We start from the raw sequence: 22348 nt of genomic DNA, 5'->3' as shown, positions 1-22348 counted from the left end.
CCTATCAATTTCAATAATGTTTTCAACGCTAGTCTGGAATCAGAGGTTTATACCTCTAATCCATACCCTTTCAAAAATATATATATACTTTAACCTATTGTTAAAGTATTAAACAATGGAACCATCTCGTAATGAAAGCAATTAATTGTCATTCAATATTAACACACTAACATTAACAAAAATATATATACTTTAATTAACCTATTGTTAAAGATTGAGAAACTTAGTAGTGTGGCCGGCCGAAACGTCGTGGGTCGCTGTCGATGAGAAACCAAGTAGTGTGGCCGGGACATGCTTTGTTTCGGGGCTCCGTGGTTCGTCGTCGATGAGAGGCGTGGCTGGTCGGTGTAGGTGGAGATGGAGAGGATTGAGATTGGGGGATTTTGGGAACTTTTCGTGGAGACGGTAGAGAGAAATGGGAGATAAAAATAATATATAATTAATAAATTATTTAATAAAAAAGTGGGAGGGAAATTAAAAGAATGAAAAAATTTTGGTAAAGTTTTAGCAAAAATTTATGTTTATTGCTGAAACTATTTAATTTTTAGTGACATTATTGTTGTATTACTGATTCTTTTAGTGACGCAGATTAAATAATCTTTTGTGACTTTTTTTTTTTTTTTTTTTGCGTTGTTGTAAATGAATTTTTATTGACAAAAACTACATGCGCTACTAAAATCTTGTAACTGAATAATGAATTTTTTGTAGTAAACATATGTATCAGGAGTCTTCTTTTATAAAATAACATTATATACTTTAAAAGAATATAATAATAAATATTAGAGAGATTTAATCCCTTCAACGTAAATTGATTTTGAAATGAAATCCGATGTTATCGATCCATATCCACGACTAATTAGGAAAATTTTCAAACAAATTATAAGGATGAAATTATAACCTTCAAAATCATAGTGGCCAAACGTTTTTCAAACCATAAATATTCATACTGATTTTCATATATATTTTTTCTCTCTTATGCATTTGGTAAGTTGAAAAAATGCATATATACACAGATTTAGAAACCACTCTTTTTAATAAAATTTACCAAACAATATATGTTTTCAAAATAATTAATAACAAGGGAATAATATAAAAGAAATAGAAATAATAACAAGCCACTAGTCATAAAATCAAATGTCTATCATGCAATATTTTTTATAAATGATGACAGATAAGCATGGTTGAGATAATAAAGCAAATGTACAAATATAAATAAATATTGAAACAAAACCAAAGAAATATGATAATGGATGACACTTAACTTATTCAAAACAAAAATATTTATTTAAAAAATATATGAAAATTATTTTAAATAAAAAAAAATAGTTTAAAATATTTACAAATACACCAAAATATCGGTTACAGATCATAATCTATTAAAAAAAACGGTAATGTTTTGTTGTATTTACAAATATTTTAATTTATTTTGTTATATTTAAAACAATCCAAGAACTATTGTTATTTTTGTTTTGTCAAAGTGTAAACTTCCATATATACGTATCATATTAATATGATATATATTTTTATTCATTTTAATTAGGAAGATTGTTTAACTGTGTGTAAATTTAATTTTGATTTTTCAAAATGGTGGAATACGAGGACTTTCCAAATAGTCACTCAACTTAGTGTTATTCTCGTCCAAATAAGTTGAACTACAAATTTCTAATAGAATCTGGGATTGCATTTTATGTTCGAAGTTGTCCAAATTATTTATAAAATGATTTTAGCAATAAAACATGTTCATCTTTTTCCAAGATAAAAGATTGTTTTTCTGTATTGAGGATTAATTATTATATGAAATTTGATAAATGTGATAAATTTAGAAAATGAAAATAGGGGAAAGGTGGGGAAGGTCTAGTGACTTGAGCTAGAGATGCCTCAATCAGAAGGCATGTGATTACTTTTATATATCTGTTTCTCTTGTCATATTATATATATATACATACTTTGGGAAGGCAAAGAGACCAATATATATATAATTTAATGCTATACTTTGCCCAAAAAAATATAAGACTTCATATACTTCAATACTTTGATGTTGTATTTTTCATGATCACATGGGTTGGGACCTCTTTTTTCTCATTTACATGAATAATCTTCCACCTTAGGTTTTCTTTAATGCTTCATCAAATGGGGAGGAGAAAAAACTATGGTTGAATATCATCTTTCTTCTTCAATTTAGTCCCCTTATCCATTTTGAAAGTATTAATTTAGTTGTACTTTTATTCAGTTTCGTTCTTCAAAAGTTGGCTCACTTCATTCTTTGATTATCGTCTTCGACTTGATATAATGGTGATTAAGTTAGAGTAAAAATTTAATTTTCTTGGTTAGATCAGTTAAAGTATCATTTATCGATGAAAATCATTCTCTCTCTATCTTGGTTATAATTGGTATCTCAATACTTCTAACGAAATGTAATAATTCTTCATATGGATCTTGATGCACAAAGTTCGATCGATCTCAACACGGCTAAAAGGAGATATTGATATCTTATTTTTCTTCCATAAATCCCATCCCAAATTTGGTATATACAAGGTATATGTATGTCTATAGATTAAATTTCCTAAAAGGCATTACTTGAGTATATATTATGGCTGGTTTGTTAAACAATTTGAAAACATATGCTTTTGAAAACAAATTATTCTAGGAATACATAGTTGAATTTAATATTTTCATATAAGTGAATGATGGCGTAGATTTAAAAATTTGAACTCAAATTTAAATAATTGTTCAAATTTTGTTAAGTAATGTATTTATATAAAAACCATAAAAATAGTTGATAGTATTTTTTTTCTTTTTTTCACGTACAATATGGAAATGAGAAATTTTTCTGGTTCTTAGCACATATAGATATTAATTGAGGTAAGTTGTGTTGGCAATAGTTGCAGTAGCCACCTAATTCATATTATTATTGTTAATTTATCGATATGTTCATGTGAATTTTTTTTTTTTTGTAATTATCATTTTGTAATATTATATATCTTATAATGCCTTGTGATATTCACATGTTTTAATCTAACATAAAATACTAAAATTATACTTTTGTAAAACTCACTACAACAATTAGGGCTTAGATGTTTATTTTGAATTGACATCATATACATATGATTATTTTGCCAAAGTGTAAACTTCCAATACATATTAGGTCAAAACGATGATGATCGCCAAATATAAGCTTAGCTTAATTAACTGGCTTACGTTGTACTTAAAAAAAAAAACTTTTAAAAAACGATGATGATATTTGATGGGTTAAAAATATTAGCAAAATATGGAATTCAAATTCTGCATAAATTACTTTTACATTACTAATAATTCTCGATCATGTTTCAATTATCTTCTCCACGCACAAAATTTCAAACCTACACAGTTGTTGTTGTTAGAAGCCTATTGGTATCTATATGTAAAAGAAACTAATAGACTAATATTAATGATAGAAATTAATACATGTATACCATTGCTTGAGGTTCTTATTGTTATTATTATTATTATTATTAAGAAGTTCATATTTATTTGAATTAGTTAAAAATCAAAATGTGTGATGGAATGATACACTAATTTTTTTAAAACAATTATGTAATGTCGAAAAATCAAACTTTTGATCTTGAAGTTGACAGTATATATGTTTGGTGACATTATTTATATTGATTTTTGACAAATAATAACCGTGGATTAAGTGTATGTATGAATATAGTTTTGTAAAAGAAAATCATCTAGGAAATTTGGAAAGGTGTGTCACTCCAAGAAAATTAATTGTTAAAAAAAAAAACCAAATTGATAGACACCCAAAGAAAGAGCTGTGTACACATCCAAAAGCCAAGACTCCACTAAATTAATGTAAATTCAATCTATCAATTTAATGGTTCTTTCCCCTTCTTTTTTTGACTCTTAGTTTGAACATTTTCCCCCCACTTGTAAGCATGAAAGTCAAGCTTTATAGATTTGATCTCTTGAATATATATATATATATATATATATATATATATATATATATATATATATATATATATATATTTATCCTTAAATTTTGCAAGATTATTGCAAGTTTTGCATGTGAATAACAAAACTTAAATTGCAAGCATATTATAAAGTAGACCAATAATGATAAAGATTGTTAGAAATATTATAATTTCATTAAATTTAGTGTTTTGGTTTGAAATTTTGTTTGGGAATTTAATAGTATACTTTTTATGGTTTCATTATGTTATGCACTAAACCCACTATTTTCATTCATTTTTTTACGTAAAATTATGTATATATTTGTATGAATTTTATAATTACACATTTAAATTTATTGCTCTTCAATGCAAAAATGGTTGAACAGTGTATTATATACGCTACGTTAAACTTTGTTGAATAGGTATATATGTCACTGTACGTCAGCATCGTATCAATTTTATTTTACACTCTCGACAAAAGAAAAAAAAACAAAATTATTATACATTTCGTATCATTCATTTACATCAAAGGACCACTTCGACCAATAAACTAAAGTACAAGAATATAAAACCAAGACTTCAGAAAGTATGTATTTATGAAATTGACACAAAAAAAACAGCATTTTGCTCTAATTGGATAACTATGAATTTCAAAACTATTACTTTATATATCCAAGTCATACGTCGCAAGGAGATTCTAATATTTAATCCTTTGGTCGATAACATATATCTTAACTAATCGAGTCATTGTTTTAAAATAAATTTTAAATTAAATTAAATAAAGGTCGGAGTAATTAATGTTTTTTAAATTATGTAAATTTTTCTAAGAATTAATAGAAAGGGAAAAAACTCTAAATATAATTTTTTAAAAAATTACTAAACTCAAGAGGAGAAGAGACAAATTAAAGAGGGGGATTGGTCAAAAATTGTAGATTGAATTATAGTTCCCTTAATTTGCTTCTGCCTCATTGTGAGCAGCAAAATGGGACTTTAGGGATTATGGAATTTGATGCATTTCAATTTGTCAACTAATGAATCAATTTTATGGTGGTGTGTGGTTTTCTAATCTAAATTATTTATTTAATATTAGAAAATCAAATACTAAAGAGATAATTATTGGAGCTCTCTATAGGCATATAGAATGAATAATTATCATAAGGCACATTGTGGCCCCTTTCCAACTTTTGATTATTGTTCTCTCTCAGAAATATTCAAATTGCAAATTTCAATTTTGAAGGCTATATATATATTCTTCAAACAAAAAAAAAAAAAAACTTATAGCTCCATGAACTTTTAAGGCTGTGTCCATACAAAGGGTAAGTTTTTTAATTTTAAAGTTTCACGTCTAGTAGCTAGTGACTATTAACTTTGTCGGTTTGATTTCCACAACACATTAGTCATGTATTTATAAGATCGATGATTTATTCCTTTTATTGTCAATGAAAACTAATGTCACTTGTTTTAGCCATAGAGATAGTACCTCATAGTCAATATAGTAACATAGACCATGAATCCAAAACAAACATTGAACCAAAGAAAGAGAATTGTAATCAAAAATTAAAAACACCAACATAGAATGAGAGAGAATTGTGACCTAAAGAGATGCCAAGAAAAAATTGTGACCCAAAGAGACACCATCTATGTTGAATATCTCACATTGAAAAAAACAAAAATTGTTAAGTCTCTTCATTGCCAAGTAGCAAAAAGGTCAAGTTAAACTTGTGCATCGTATGGCACCGACCATCTAATTGAGTGCATTACATCGATCTATTCATATTGGCTAGTTAGCCCATTACTAGATGAGTTAGGCTAAACTTAAGCGAGAAGTAGAAATCAAATCGTATGAATTCAATGAAGAAAGTGAGGATATACTTCTAAAAACTAGGATATGTGCCTTTTACTTTTCTTGCAATGCTTGCTTCTCAAACCGCACATAATTATTAACTTTGAGAAATTATCTTCATGAGTCGTAAAAGATTGTGGTTTTAGATTATTAGTGTAATTAAACCTAATTAAATAAATAGGTCATTGGTGTATAAAGCCCTAAAGTTTATTTGATTAATTGAAGGCTCGACGACTTTCGGTCCACATTTTAATCCAATACTTTTGGAAGGGAAAGAGAAAAGTAGGGATCGGTGTTCTTCTCTTACAAATTTTTAAAACCTATAATAGTATTTTGAAAATTCAACGTTAAATTTAATTATATTTTTTTCTTAAGATAAATTTAACTAAGATTAATAGTTCCATTAAACTTCATATTGTGAAAAACATAAGCTGGAACTAAAAATAAATTTATCTTATATGACAAATGTTTTACTGAATGAAATATTGTTTACCGCACAGCATTCAATTGAATTAAAACAGCTTTTTTTCCTAAATAAATATAAATGATTATTTTAAAATCCTGTTAGATTTCAAACAATTTAAAGGTAACTGAGTTATTTGACAGTATTATATTCTTAAATGACGTTCAAGCCCTAGTAGAAAAAAATTCAAACCTTTAATCTCTTCAAAAGCATGCCTAAACAAATTAAGTTATGCTCATATTTTCATTTCGTTTCTAACATTTCAACCGAGGTAAAAAAAAATATATTCAAATTACTAATAAAGATGGTGTAGCTAAATAAAAACCACATAGAACTAGAAATAGAGGCATTGTTAAACACTAAACAGTAGAGTTCATTTGTAGAGTGACTGCTGAATTCGATAGAATTCCCCCATCTCATCTTAAAATGATAACTTATTGGAACAATCAATCGATTATTTTAGCATTGGTGGCAAAAGGGTCTTCAGAACCTCATTATAAGAATCAAAATATAGAAGTGATTTACAGCAATGCCAAAGAGAGATTTCAGCACAGGCAACAAAATCCATTATTTTGATGCATAGCAAATTCCAAAGGCAAACGATTCAACAAGGATTTTTTGTGTCTGAAAAGAAACATTACCAAAATGCATTCCACTTGAGGTCTATAGCTATCTAAGCTTCTGGATCTCCACCAAGCTCCACTCTTAGGTTGTCATATGGATACACTTTTGGCGCCTGATTAAAGGAAAGATGAAGTTTATTATCAATCATCTTTTTTTTCATAAGTTTATTATCAATCATCTTGAGAATGGTAAATCCATCCAAGATATAAATCAAGGCACAAAGAGTTGAAAGATAAATAATAATGTGAGGATCCGTTGAGGTTGCACACGATAAAGTAAAGAATGATGGATTGATTTTAAAAAAGAAGGAAAAGAGAAGTCTTATAATGCATCAAAGAAAAGGACCCAGGGAAAAATGCAAGCTGTTTTGGAGAAAAATCATAGAATGGAAAACTTGTGGTCTTCAAGAAGAGTTGAACCATAATCCAAGTTTTTTATTCAGTTTCATTTTCGTAAGGTACAGTCTTGTCACAGGGAACACGGCAAATAGATCGGTTTTATGCAAATATCAAGGAGTTAAACGTACTGATTGGAAAGTATATTGAAGTATAGTTTAATATAAGTACAGTCTTGTCACAGGGAACATGGCCAATAAGATCGGTTTTATGCAAGTATCGAAGAAGTAAACATATTGCATCAAAACTATAATAAAGTATATGACCCCATGCTATACAAACACCACAACAAGAACATAAAACAGATTCCCTTGAACCTTCAGATATTTCCTCCGTTGAAAACTATTTTTCGGATGAAACACTTGCCCATATATTCATTATACACACATATATGCATGTACAAACATAGCACTTGGGGGTGGATTTAAACCTCTAATCTCACGGTCAAGGGCATATACCTTGATTAATTGAGTTACACTCGAGTTTGCAACACTTTCCTATATATCCATCTCCTTTTTCACACAGCTACCGAATTTCACACTCTAAAGAAGATGAAGTTCTTTGGTTTGCCTGTTTTGGGAGGATTAATAGCTATGGAATTTTCTATAGATCATACCATCCTGTGCTGGGGCCTCAGTGGTTTGTTCTATCAAAATGAGTAAGAATTGAACCATATATTTTTTACAGTTTTTTTTCTTTTTTCTTTTTTTATTTTTTTTATTTTTTTTTTTATTTTTTTTTTTTGATACCCTATGGAATATTTAGGTGGAAAAAACACAAGAGTGGTTAGTCTCCTTCGGGGGGATGACTAGAAAGGTAGCAACCCTTTGAAAATGTAGCAAAATCAAAGCAGCTCACCATGAGTCGTGCTGGTTACAAGACACCCACCAGTTGAAGTCAAAGTCCTTTCATTCTCGTCTTGGATTAGTGTTCCCAAAAGGTTCAAGCACCCTTTCCCAGCTTTTGGAAGGCTTTCCTTTTAAGGGGCTGGCTTTTGTTTTGTGGTCCAATGCCATGACAGCCAATCTTTGGAGAATGGTTGAAGAGAAACAAGAGTTCATTTTGTCATCTTTGACCTTTTGCTTGCATCTTTCAACCCTTTAGGTGGTTTCGAGGGACGTCAATGTTCAAGGAATCACCTTTCGGCAAGTTTGAGCTTATGTTGATTACAAAAGGAAAGAGTAAATGTTGGGTGTCTTGTTTTACACCAATAACCAGTATACACTAGACAAAACCAAATCCATGAAACTATTGAAGTAAGAAAAAGAATCTCTGAAGAGACGTTTTATTACACTCTCCCAAAAAGTCCAAAAAATGGCGCACAAAAAGGCCATCCAGGCACCCAACACAGCAAGTTTTGAAGCTTATTATGCCTCTGGATACTATCTAAAATTGAGTTGATAACCATGAAAAAAGAACAAAAGAAAGAATAAGAGTGGTGTCCACCCCATGTTGCATTAGAGAGATAAGTGTGTCAAAATCAAGCTTGGTTAGCAAAAGTCATTAGGAGTGGCTCTGGTTAACCATTTACAGACATGGGGACTGAGGAGGCCCTTGACCATCAACCTCAAGCATGGAGGAAACTATAAAACCAAATGTAATAAACATACAGGAAACTATCAACTTAAGCTTTTGAAGGATCTAACGATCATTTAACATGACAATAGACTAAAGGTCTGTTTATGTCATTTTCTCTCCAAGTAATATTAACAGCAACTGATTTGGCCTTTTACAAATTTTCAAGTCAACAAGTGAATGAGAGTGTTAAGGCTATAAATAAAATATTAATAATACTTATATTCTCTCCAACTTCCGTTTTCTTCACTGCTATCTAATTCTTCTAACATGCTCCCGTTATCCCTCCTGCTCTCCTGAAACCTAATTGCTTAAACAAAGAACTGAGAACAACAATCCATTTATCAAAAAAGCCGTGCAAGTCAGTAAGGGTGCCTCACATCAGTCCAGGGTCTAAAATCCAAGGAATTTTGTGACAAAAAAGCTCCTTGACCTTCTACTCTGGTCAGTAGAATTCCATATTTACTGGCTAGGCATGCTAGACACGAGACAGTTACTCTCAATGGAAAGTCTCCAGAGCCATGGGTTAAGATTAATCTAAGAAAACTGTTCAGTCTTGCATCGTATTATAATTTAGCCATCTCAAGGAACATTTACCTAGATCCCCCCATGTTCCGCCTCTAAATCAAAGAAATCAAATGCTATATACAAAGGATAACTAACGCAATTGGATTCCATGACAAAAGGAAGTTCGCTCTGAATGTTGCACTAAACTAGGCACCATCATATTCCACAAAATCCACAGTAATGAACAAGAGATTTATCCTACAACAGTCACACAACTATGCAGGTGGGTATATCAAATAACCCAACAAACAACATAGAACAAACAATCAGCAAAACATATTCAGTTCAGTAAACTTACAAATGGAATCTTAGACGCTTTATCGTTCCACACTGCCAAAAATCCCAGAGATGCAAAAAATCCCAATCCCCCACATAACCAAGCCAAGGCTTCATACTGAACAAGAAGAAACCCAATATAAATACAAAAATTGTAGAAGAAATAAAAGAAGAAAATCCTCAAATAAAACCGACATACCTTCCCAACTGTATCTGCAATGCGATCAATACAGGGCTCGGGAAAAGGAGTTCCATTATCCCAAACCAGTTCATCATTCTCAGGAAGCTAAAAAGGGAAAAACAATCATAAATCCTACAAAATCTGCGTCAAAGGAGTACTGATTTTGAAACGAATTTTCAAAGGTAGGAGGTTGAATTGCTTACGGGTTTGTCGGGAACAATATGTTTGCCGACGGGAAGGCCCATGCCGGAGCGAAGTCGAAGAGATGAAGCGATTGAGCGACCAACAACGCCATTTCCACCAAGGATTTTTGAACCCAAATTGGTCAATTTGCCTGCCATTTTCGGTGGTTTTCGTTCTTCAGGATTCCCAAATCTTCGTCTTGTTCCTCTTTTGAGTTCTTTGTTCTTAAGAACAATCGGAGCAATGGGGCAAACACAAAGGTTTTTATTAAAATTAAAAAAAAAGAAATGACAACACTATAAAATTATTATTGAAAAATAGAAAAAAAAAAAAAAAAAAGTTAATTTTCATATATTATAGGCTTGCAAATAGTGTCAGTCGATTTTTTTATTTATTTTTCTTCTTCTTTACGATTTATTCATCATCTCTTCGTATTATTACTTCTTTATTTCCCACTTGTTCTTGTTTATAATTTCTTCATTTCCTCTTCTAGAATTTTTTTCTTCTTCAATTTTTCACTTATTTCCTTTTTCACTTCTTCAATTTCTCATTTGATAAACGATCTTTGTCATCTATTATATATTTCCTCTTTCAAATCTAAACAATTGTGAAAATCTAAACGGTCTTTGTTCAAGATCGTGTACCAAATATAAAAGATCTTGGTGCACGATCTTGAACAAAAATCGTTTAGATCTTGGTACACGATCGTTTAGCTTTTGGTACACGATTATGTACAAAATCTAAAAGATATTGATACATGATCTCATACTAAAAATAAATGATCTTAGTACGCGACCAAAATCATCTAGACTTTGTACACGATCATTTGGATTTTGTACATGATCGTTTAGCTCTTGGCATGCAATCGTGTACCAATATCTAAACGATCTTGGTTCACGATCATTCAGAAGAAAAAGTACTCGCACTCGTGTGGCCGGTGTTGATACTACCTACATGATCGTCAGATCGTGTATCATTTCCTACACGATCGTATATCTTGATCGTTTAGAAGAAGAATTACATACGCATGTGTGACCGATTAATCGCGTCTTAACTTGGGCATTTTTTATATTTCCCATTATTGGCCTATATACTTTCTGTCTTCGAAATTGTCTTGTACAATATATATATATATTATGCTGATTTGTTATATTTTTTAAAAAACCTCTTAAATTAAATTTAATATAAAAGTGTAAAATATTTATTGAATTAATGAAATTTTGTTATAAATGATAAAATTATTGAAAATATTTACAAAATATATCAAAATTTTAGATTCTATCTATGATGGACATTAGATAGACACTAATAGACTTCAATTAGTGTATCATTGATAAAATCTAAAATTTTGTAAATATTTTATGCCATTATGTATATTTAAATATGTGTATGGATTAATCTAGATTAATTTTTTTTATTTTAAAGTTAATAAAAAAGAGGGTGTAGATTCACGTAATAATCAAACTTAATCGGATTGATGATTTTCTCATGGTGATCAGATTATGTTTGTTGATTACAAATTTCATAACAAGACACACATTTCATTATAATTAAACAACAATAATTATAATCAAATGAGATCCATTTTTCATATTGCAATCGATGGATTACGTACCTTAAATTTATGATAAGTTCAAAAAGTGTTAATCATGCTATTACCTTCATTTTAGAAAAAGATATAGGATATGCCACATTTTGAACTATATATAACTAGTTATACTACAAACTTATGGATTTGTTACAAGCAAACTACTAAATATCTTATTTACAAAAATACGTTATTGATTAGTTTGAATCTCCCTATATTTATCGTACTAAAAAATATTATTTAGAAAGACTATTAAAGAGAAATCACAATTATTTTTCCAAAAGCGTAGTCACAATCAATTATGATGGAAGTACGAGTAAACTATAAATAAAATCTATTAATATAATCTTAAATAATATCTTTAGCTTAACACACAACTCTCCCCACTTTGAAAACCATGACCAAACACTCCCAACAAATCAAATCTACATATTTTTTACATCAATTTTTTTTAAAAAATAAAGTTACTAACCCAACATGGATTTGAAAGGCAATAAATATATATATATATATATATATATATATATATATATATATATATATATATATATATCTTGGTCATTATATTTTTCCAATTTGGTTGCAATTCTAAAAGTTTGATGAAAACCGAAAATGCATTGATTGTGAAATTTTGTAGTTACATAGAGGTGTGACGTAATTGAAGGTTTGAAGGTAGAATTGTACTTAATGATAACAATGTTGCAATTTTTCATTAAATGGTATTTACACTACAAGAAATCGGGAGGTTCCTGACGCATAAAACGGCGTCGGAAGAAGGAACATCGGGATAGATGCCTGTTTCCGATGCCGTTTTACATACGTTGGAACACAGCGAAAACATTATTTTAATATTACCTTGTCCTGACGTTTCACGAAGGACGTTAGGAAACAATAAGTCATTCTCGACGTCTGGGTCTAGGGCGTCTAGAATAGTTCACAATTAAAATAAATATATAACATATCCACATGCCTCATGCATGGCGTTAGGAATGGTGACACTTGTTCTCGACGATTCTCGTCAAGCGTCGAAAATTGATAACATATTTCCCGACAGCTTGCATAGGGCGTTAGGAAAAACTTGAACATTAATTATGTTAGAGCAGGATTCTCGATGGTCCATTCATGGCGTCAAGATTTGTGACACAGGTTCCTGACGACTCTCATTCGGCGTAAAAAATGGGTGACATAGTTCCCGACAGCTTGTATAGGGCATTGGGAATGATTATACCTATTCCAGACTATTCCCGATACCATTAGTTTTGAAGTTAGTTTAGGTTAGTTGGTTTATAGTTTTTTTTTTTTAAGTTAGTTTAAGATTAAATATTGAATTATTTTTAGGATATCAAATTAGTTTTGGAATCTGGGTTGAAAATTTGAGGGGGTTATTTGAGAAATTGGGTTGGGAAATTAAATTTTGAATTGAAAATTTAAAAATTTGAGGGTGAAGGGGGTTTAGAATTAATTGAATGGAATGGAATGGAATGAGTTAAGAATTAGAAAGGGAATTGAATTGGAATTTTGACTGAGGGAGGGGGGGAGAAGGGGTCAATTGGAATTTTGAAAGGAGGATTAACAAATTGAACTTTTCAAGGGAGTGAGGTGGGTTTAATTGAATATTTAAAGGAGATGGGTTGAGAATTTAAGGGGGGGGGAGGGGGGAAGGTTATTACTGTTTTAAAAATTATGTAATTTGGGCTAAGATTCATTTTGGCTATCATGCGGTTATGGTAGCCTTAAGTTCAATTCTAATTGTTTATTTCTTAGTAGTTTTGAATAAATTTGTTGTTGATTTCGGATGGCTATCCTGCAGATATGGTAGTCTTTTTTGTTCTGAATTTGTTTGTATTTATGAGGGTTTAAAGATATGGTAGTAGGATAACTTAAAAGATAGCGTTGTGTAAGGGGTGGGTAGGATGCGAAGATTGAAGTTGTTTGTGGTTAATTAGGTTGTGATGGCTATCTTGTAGTTATGGTAGCCTCAATAGTTTGAAGTGAGTTTTAGTGAAAATTTTGGAAAATTGTATATTCAAGGGAGTAAGTTTAGGTTGTGAGGGGAGGAATATGCTTTTGATCAAACCTATTTATGTTTTAGGGATTTTAACAATAGACAATGGTTGGATAAAACTTAGGAATAAGTTTTCCATTAAGTATAGAGAGGGAGTGGCTCAATTTTTAGAAGTTGTCAAGTTTCACGTTAATGCCTACGAACAAATAAGGTGTCTATGCAAGAGATGTATGAACTCAAATTGAAACTCAGTAGAGAGTGTGGAACGACATCTACTCACTATTGGAATATTCCTCTACTACACAGAACGAGTGTATCATGGAGAGTTAGTTAGCTTTAGAGCAACAGAAAACTTTGATGAAGGAACTAGTAGTAATCCTTTTGATGAAAGAACTAGTAACAACCATTTTGATGAAGGAACTAGTAGTAGCCACTTTCATGAAGAAGATGATATGTTTGGTATGTTGAATGATTTACAGGTCCCGTTTGAATAGAAAGAGAAAACAGAGAAAGGTTGTTTGGAGGATGAAATATTGAGGAATATTGAGGTAGATATAGATGAAGATACAACAAAATATTTCAGAACTTATTGAATGAAACATGTAATAAGTTGTACCCCGGTTGTTCTAAATTTTCCTTCTTGAATTTTTTGGTTAAGTTGATGGACATGAAGGTTCTGAACAATTGGAATAACAAGTCTTTAATTTGGCATGTTGTTAGAACTCTTAAGAGCAGCGTTTTCAATATGTAATACTACTATCATTAATTCATTTTAAAAAGCCAAACAAAAGCTTCGTGACTTGGGCTTGAGATACGAGACTATTTACGTGTGCAAGTACGACTATGTATTGTACTGAAAAAAGTTTACTGATTTGCAACATTGTCCTACATGTGGCGAGTCTTGGTACAGGTTAATCATAAACAGAGGAAAAAATTCTGCATAAGGTATTGCGCCACTTTCCTTTGGCGCCGAGATTACAGCGCTCATTTATCTTGTAGGAAGGGTCCGCTGACATGAGATGGTATAAGGATTAATGTGTTGAAACAGATGATGTGTTGAGACGTCCAACTGATGCGGAGGGATAGAAGCACTTTGATTGTGAATTTCTTAATTTTTCTTCTGATCCACGGAACGTGTGTTTGGGGTTAGCTTCATATGGGTTTAATCCATTTGATCATAGAAGTAGGCTACACGATGGAAAGGTAGAGGGTAGGGCTCCTCAAGTAGTGATGAATGGGTATGAAATCTTAGAACAACTAGATCATTTAGAATTTTCAGTTATGAGTAAACATCCTTCAGTAAAGGATAAGAAAAGAAAGAGACATCTTAATTGGACAAAGAGAAGTATTTCTTTCGAACTTCCTTACTGGTCGAGACTGCTGTTACGTCATAAACTTAAAGTAATGCACATTGAGAAGAATGTTTGTGATAATTTTGTTGATATGTCATTGAATATCGAAGAAAAAACCAAGAAAATCACGAATGCTCGGTTGGACCTATAAGATCAAAAGATAAGAAAGAATTCACATCTTATAAAAGTTGGTAACCGATTGGTCAAGCTACATGTGAGCTACACGTTGACTAGCAGCAAGCGAGTTAAGTTTTGTAAATTCTTAAAATCAGTTAAGTTTTTCGATAGATTTCTTTCCAATATATCACGATGTGTGAATGAAAGAGAAAGAAAAATATGAGGTCTCAAAACGCATGATTGTCATGTTTTATTACATCGACTGGTACCTATTGGTATTTGAGCATTCTTACTGACAAATGTGTACACTGTTATTACCGAATTATGTAATTTTTTTCAAGACTTGTGCACCGTAACCATAAAAGTAAGTGATTTTGACAAATTACAAGCAGACATCATAATCATACTTTGTATGTTGGAAAAAATATTTCCACATGCCTTCTTCAGCGTTATGGTACACCTTGTCGTTCACTTACCATATGAAGCTAAGGTTACTTGTCTGATTTCTTATAGTTAGATATATCTCATTGAAAGAAGTCTATGCACTTTGAAATAATATGTTCGAAATAAAACACGTCCCAAGGGATCTATTGCAGAAGCATATGAGATGAATGAATCGAGCACATTTTATTTGTGTTACCTGAATGGTATTGAGACTGGATTCATAAGAGATGAGTGAAATGATGATACCATTCTAGAGGACGAGGTGGTTGGTGAGTATGAAATTTTCAAGCAGAAAGTACTATAGCCACATAATTTTTTTCGACATTATTTAAAATCAATTTAATTGTTAGATTAATTTTTACCTTAATTTGACTTATTTTGAATTATGATTAACTACCTTTTTCTTAAAAAAAAAGTGTTATTTAACTACTTTTTAAATTTTGTAGGTAGTTTGGTTAAAGTAACTAAATCATTTAGTTAGCGTAACTAAGTTAGGTGGAGAAATACCAAATATGGTTTTTTTTTTAAAAAAAATTGGTTTTGTTAATAAAGGCTCCATGCCATTTTGAGGTGTAAGTCAAAGATGACATTATTTCAAATTTATAAAAATCCCACCATTTGAAATGTTTAGTCATTTGAAGAAATGATTTTCGCTATAAATATTCTCCTCTTCTTCATCCAAAACACTGAAAGGAGTGGAATTCCTAAAGCGGAAGCGTATGAACGCCGTACAAGTGAATTTCAATTTATAAAACCAATAAATTCAAAGAAAAATAATAAACATGCTTCTCATCGAAAAAAAGGTGAAAATAAACTAACTTTTGTAGAACCAATTCTTCTTCCAAGCTTCAAGACACCACAAAATCTTCATTGTTATTCTCCAAGTAAAGAATCACAAAGAGTTGTGGACTTCTGTAATTTTGGTGAGGGAAGAAGTTTTTGGGAGAATTTTGTTTTCTTTTGAAAATACAGAGAGATCGTACGATTGTCCTTTTAAAAAAAGTTCTTTTTTTTTTCTTTTAAAACAAATCTTAACAATGGAGGGGGAAGTTCCCCTTCTTTCCCACGTAGAATAACTCCTGGGAGTTATTTAATTTAATATATATATATATATATATATATATTAAATTAAATAAAATCCATATAAATTTAATTAATATATATTATATCTCATATAATATAAACTTTATATTATATCATATATAATATAACCAATGGTTTAGATCTCTCATATAATCTATAGTTCTAATATGAATCGAATTCAATTTTAACCTATAGTTTATTTATGAATCTTATTCATATTATTATTATTATTTGAATCATATTCAAATATTAACTTCTCTCATAAAAACTTTACATTATAATGTATCAAATACATTATATTAATTGTATCATATACAATTTATTCCCTTTAATCAATTTGAACAATTCAAATTAAACCAAAATTTGATTCTCATCTATCCTTATTGAACTAACAAAGGGGACCTTATGGACCTACAGATTGAAGCTCCAATGAAATGAGATTAATTAATTAAACTTTTTAATTAAATTAATCTCTATTCATTAACTATTAGTCATTTCACTAAAGACTAATAGTTGCACTCTTCTTACTGTAAATATATTTTTGTGTCCATTAGATATAACCAATCAACAGTGTAATGACCCTTCACAAATTGCTCGTAAGTACAGCTAGGCAAAAAATTACCGTTTTGCTTCTGTAGTTACATCTAACTCCTTAAGTACCACTGATTCCTCTAATGAACAATAATTATAGTCCTACTATAACTAAACTCCTCTCAGACCAAGAGAAGGAGTGGCACCACATTGTTCAAGCCCTAGAATCAACCCTTAAGAGAGCAATTTCTCTACTTACTCTATCTATAGAGAATGAGTGAATTCCTTCTTGTGTAGCTGTGTTCCCAACTCCCCAATAAGACAAATTCCCAAAATGGTAGGCATATTGAGTCGGCTACATAGGTCACTCTCACCCATACAAATCAAAGGATCGCCTTCATAGGCAGGAGTTCACAACTCACTCAGGATTCAGGTCAAGTCACTTATAGTCATCCTGGTGAAATGTAGTCTCAACTAGTAACAGTGTTAATAAGAAAGACTATTCATTTCATGATTCGGTCTTATATAAACTCTTTGTATAGAATACCCCCGCTCTAATGTCTCGACATGAATGATTAGGATTAAATCATTTGTAGCACTTTAGAACAATTGTAACAACTACAAAGCAGGTCGTATTCGTAGTGTCACCAGGATAAGGTATCCAGCCTTATCCATTTACTACAGACCATTTAGGTTATCACTTAAAAATGATCCACTTGTATGTCTCCACATACATGTTTAGGTTACAGAAGATAACCTTAGATGTTAGTTTATTGGTTTTGTGAGTTAATGCAACTAAATGTCAAATAAAATAAAACACTTTATTTTATTAGATAAATAAAAAATTTGTATAATATATACAATTACAAACTACAAAATCACGAGATTTAGGGCATCAACCCCACAAACACAACATAAAGAAAAGGCCACACAAAAAGAAAACCCTAGAAATTTTTACAACCTTCATATTCTCTCTTCTTCATCTAATTCTCTAACTTCCATAATCCCTACTTCTTTTAACCTTCATACCTTCTTAAAAAAAAAAAAAAAAAGACATACAACATTCATTTTATCTTATCTTCTAGCAACCCCTAAATCTTCATCTTTCTCCCCTACAATGCCAAGAATCCAACACACAAAAAACTTTAACTTAATTGGAGATGTATGGTAAAGTTTTGGTCCCAATGATCTACACCTCAACAACGAATGAGTTTAGTGTGTTGAGATTTCAACTTTTCTTTCTTTTCTTTTTCCTCTTCTCTTCTTATTATTTTGTTTATTTTTCTTCAAAGTTCTTTATTTTTCATTATTCTTACTATTTTAATTATTTTATTTATCTTTCTTCAACCTTATATAAAAAAATACAAAAGAAAAAGAAAGATTAAATGATTAAATATTTGCTTATTATTATTGTTCTTATTTTTTCTACTTTTATTTCTCTTATAATTATTTATTTATTTATTTATTATCTTTTGAGTTTCTTTTTTATATTTTTATTTATTTATTACATATTTCTTTATACTTGTTGTTTATCTCTTTTTTATTTATTATTATGTTTTCCTTTATTAATTTATTCTTAAGCTTTATTTTCTATATATTGTTTCTTTACTTTATATATATATATATATATATATATATTAGCATTTTTATTTATTTAATTTTTTCTTTATGTTTTTATAGCATTTATTATTGCTTCATTAGTATTTTTCTCATCTTGATTATTGCTTCTTTAATATGTTCTTGTCTTTTATATGTTATTTAATATTTTATTTTTCCCTCTTTTGTGGTCAATTTAATATGTTATTGCTAATAATTTTTAAGTTTGTTAACATTTTAAATTATTTTTCTTTAGAAAAAATCCAACGATGAAATCTAGGAAATTTGAGAATCCAATTTCTTAGAATTATTGAGATGAGGAAATCAATTCTTTGGAAGTTCGAGATCAATCTCCAATATGTTTTTATTAAAATCTCAATATGTTATTTTATGTTTGCATAATTTATCATGATGCTTCTTTACTCTTGTTTATTTCTACTTTATAAGCCTCACTTTGTTTCCTATTTAAAATTTTCAACTCTTTGTAATTAAAATTCTCTATGTTTTAAAACATTTCACAAAACTTTTTTTTTTTTTTAATAATTTAGAACTTTTTTCTTTTAAAGTTACAATTTTTGTTTATGTTTTTCAAATGTTCAAAATTTAATCTATGATTTCATAAGGTTTCTTAATCAATCTTTTCTAATAACTTATACCATTTTTCCTAAACGAAATCCTACGACGGAATCTAGAAAATTTGGAAGTCCGATTTCCTAGAATTCTTAAGGTGAGGGATCACATCTTTGGGAGTCCAAGATTTCAGTACAAGAGACGGGGGTACTCTCGACACACAAATACGTCGGCGAAAATGAAAAGTTCGTCGGAAAAGGATATCCCGACGTACAAAACGACGTTGGGAAGAACGTCGGGAGAAATGCATTGCGAGAGGCTTTCCCGACGCCGTACCAATACGGCGTCGAAAAGGAGGTTTTCCCGACGCATACCTCGGCGTCGGGAAAACCTCTTTTGCGATGTTTTTTCCTCGACGTAAAGAACGTCGGGAAATCTTTTTTATATATTTTTTTAAATATTTTATTTTTACTTTTTTCTTTATAATATTTTGCTCAAACATTCACAATGATGTTCGGATTGCTCAAAAAAATTTCGCGACGTTTTGGATTAAATTAAAACAAATTAAATATAAATTAAAATAAATTAGTAAATATACAAACACAAATTAAAAAATAAAATTAAAATTAATAATACGAATAAGTTGACTACAACAAAATATAGTTCTCAAAATAGAAAAAACATAAACATAATAAAAAGTCTCCCAACGAGGTGCGTATGCGCGTCATTCTACACCTTCGGTCCTAAAAATGGTATAAAAATAACTAAGTTTAATACATAATCATATATTGCAAAAACTTAAGAATAATAGAGACATATACGTACCGCAGAGCTAGGGATCATGTGGTGGTCCTTGTTGTGCACGAGTTAGTTCTTCTATCATATTTTTCATAGCTTCCACTTGTGAAGCTAATGCTTGGTGATTTCTATCTTGTACTTCAATCCGTTCCAAAGCTTCATGAAGTTTAGCTTGTAATTCAATCTCTTTTTCTGTGGACTGCGAACAAGATATCGACAAACTGCTTGCACTCGCCGTTCTGCGGGCCTTCGGCTTGGGTCCCCAACCAAGGCCTTTTGAGTAGCTTGGTCGTCTACTCAACACATGATCGCATATCTCATCCTCAGAGAGTGGCTGACTACCCTCTGGGGTAGACTGGGATTGCAGTTCCAGCATTTGATTCTGCAACAAATTTAAAAATTATGTTAGGTAACGCGCAAAAATATATAATGAAAGTGGATAATTAATAAGGGTATAACTTACATGCGCATCCTCGACGGCCTGCGACACGAATGTCCCAGCTCGAACGTGTGTTTCCCGGAACAATTCCACACGATCGACCGATGCCCTCTTCTTTCAGCGAGCTCATACTGTCGTTGTAGAAACGACTTGGACCCGCTACTATGATTGTAAGGCTGCTTCTGTCTAGCAGCCTTGTTCGTCCATGATTGCTCCTGCATTAAAACAATTATATTGTTTATTTCTTATACATATTAAAACTTGTTATCATAATTAATCATGACAAATACCTGGAATGCACGGCTAATATAATGGTCGCAGAGGAAGTGTCAATCCTCATCACGTCCAACCAATGCGTTTGGTGGGTTGGCACGAGCCTCCTCTGGGTCGCTGTACTTTTTGAAATGTCTATGACACTCGGCCCGGAACTCTTTAAAGGTCATGATCATCTGATGCTCAACAAACCTGTTCATTGCTTGATCATTGAAATCAAGCACAAACAATCGCTACACATTACAAACATAACACATTAGATTGGTTAAAGTTAGATATGTTTCAAATGAAATCATATATAAATGTGTAGTGCATTTAATTACCTGGAGGTCGCCCTTGACGACCTCAATGTATTCTCTCCCAACGTCGCCCACTTAAGACAGCGGACGGGAAATGTCTTTCGCACGCACACGCCTATCGCCTGGTTGAAGCGAACGGCGTGTGGAGAAATAAGCTTCTCCGCTCCAGAGGCGATCGTCATCGGAATGCGCCCATTAATTCAATGTGGCGCTCTAACTCCAAGAGTCGAGATTGCGCACGTCTCCTAAGAGTCGGAGTCGTTTGTTGAGAAGAAGACCCTGCTCAATAAATAGACAATAACATATAAAGTTAGAAATTCCTACATGAAATATTTGTAAGTTAAAATGAAGAAAATTCTTAGACTCACCTGTATTGTCGCCAATAGATGACGACCCTCCCGCAATGTTATCTAAATCATCCTCAAACTGGAGGAACATATCGTCCGTCTCCATAAAATTTGATCGTCGATATGACATAATGACTATGGATATAGAAAAAAAAAACATTCAATAACCAAATACGAACACATAGCTAGAATCAAAATATATAAACTAGATATAAATATGTGCATACGTGGTTTAATTTGTCACTATAATTCCTCATCGCTTGCATGTGACAAGTGTTCATCCACATCGTCGATGAAGTCGTCAGTGACATGACGCACAAGCTATCCTACTACCACCCCTTGAAACCAGCAAATTCAAAACAAAAAAGGCTACCATAACTGCAGGATAGTCATCCCAAACATAAACAAATTCAAAACAAAAAAGCTACCATAACTGTAGGATAGCCATCTCAAATCAACAATAAAAATATTCAACACAAACAGGCCACCATAACTGCAGGATAGCCAAAACAAATCTTAACACACATATTACATTCCCAATTCAATTTAACTATTAACTCCCCCCCTCCAATTTCAATTTTCAATTTAACTATAAATCTCCCCCCCCTCCCCAATTTCAATTTTCAATTTAACTTAAACCCCCCTCCCTCCAATTCAATTTTAAATTTAACTGTACATCTCCCTCCTCCAATTCAATTTTAAATTTAATTATACATCTTCCCCCCCCCCCCCCCCGGCCCGCAATTCAATTTAACTATTAACCCCCCTCCCCTCCATTTTCAATTTTCAATTCAAATATAAACCTCCCTCCCAATTCAATTTTCAATTTAACAATAAACCCCCTCCCCCAATTCAACCCCCATT

The 22348-nt window shown here is 31.2% G+C and overlaps 1 protein-coding gene across 1 annotated transcript; it reads right to left on the bottom strand.

The window, feature by feature from the left end:
• Positions 1–6706: 6706 nt before the first annotated feature.
• LOC103490900 (NADH dehydrogenase [ubiquinone] 1 beta subcomplex subunit 8, mitochondrial) lies at positions 6707–10358 on the bottom strand. The gene is made up of 4 exons (XM_008450644.3): positions 10063–10358; positions 9878–9964; positions 9701–9796; positions 6707–6977 (listed from the first exon to the last, which is right to left on the bottom strand). The coding sequence occupies exons 1-4, from the start codon at positions 10198–10200 to the stop codon at positions 6915–6917; spliced, it is 384 nt and encodes a 127-aa protein (XP_008448866.1). The 5' UTR covers positions 10201–10358; the 3' UTR covers positions 6707–6914.
• Between the last annotated feature and the right edge of the window lie 11990 nt (positions 10359–22348).

This window comes from Cucumis melo, chromosome 6, assembly GCF_025177605.1.
Source record: "Cucumis melo cultivar AY chromosome 6, USDA_Cmelo_AY_1.0, whole genome shotgun sequence".
NCBI classification, from domain to species: Eukaryota; Viridiplantae; Streptophyta; class Magnoliopsida; order Cucurbitales; family Cucurbitaceae; genus Cucumis; species Cucumis melo.
This window is presented reverse-complemented; position numbering and strand designations above follow the sequence as displayed.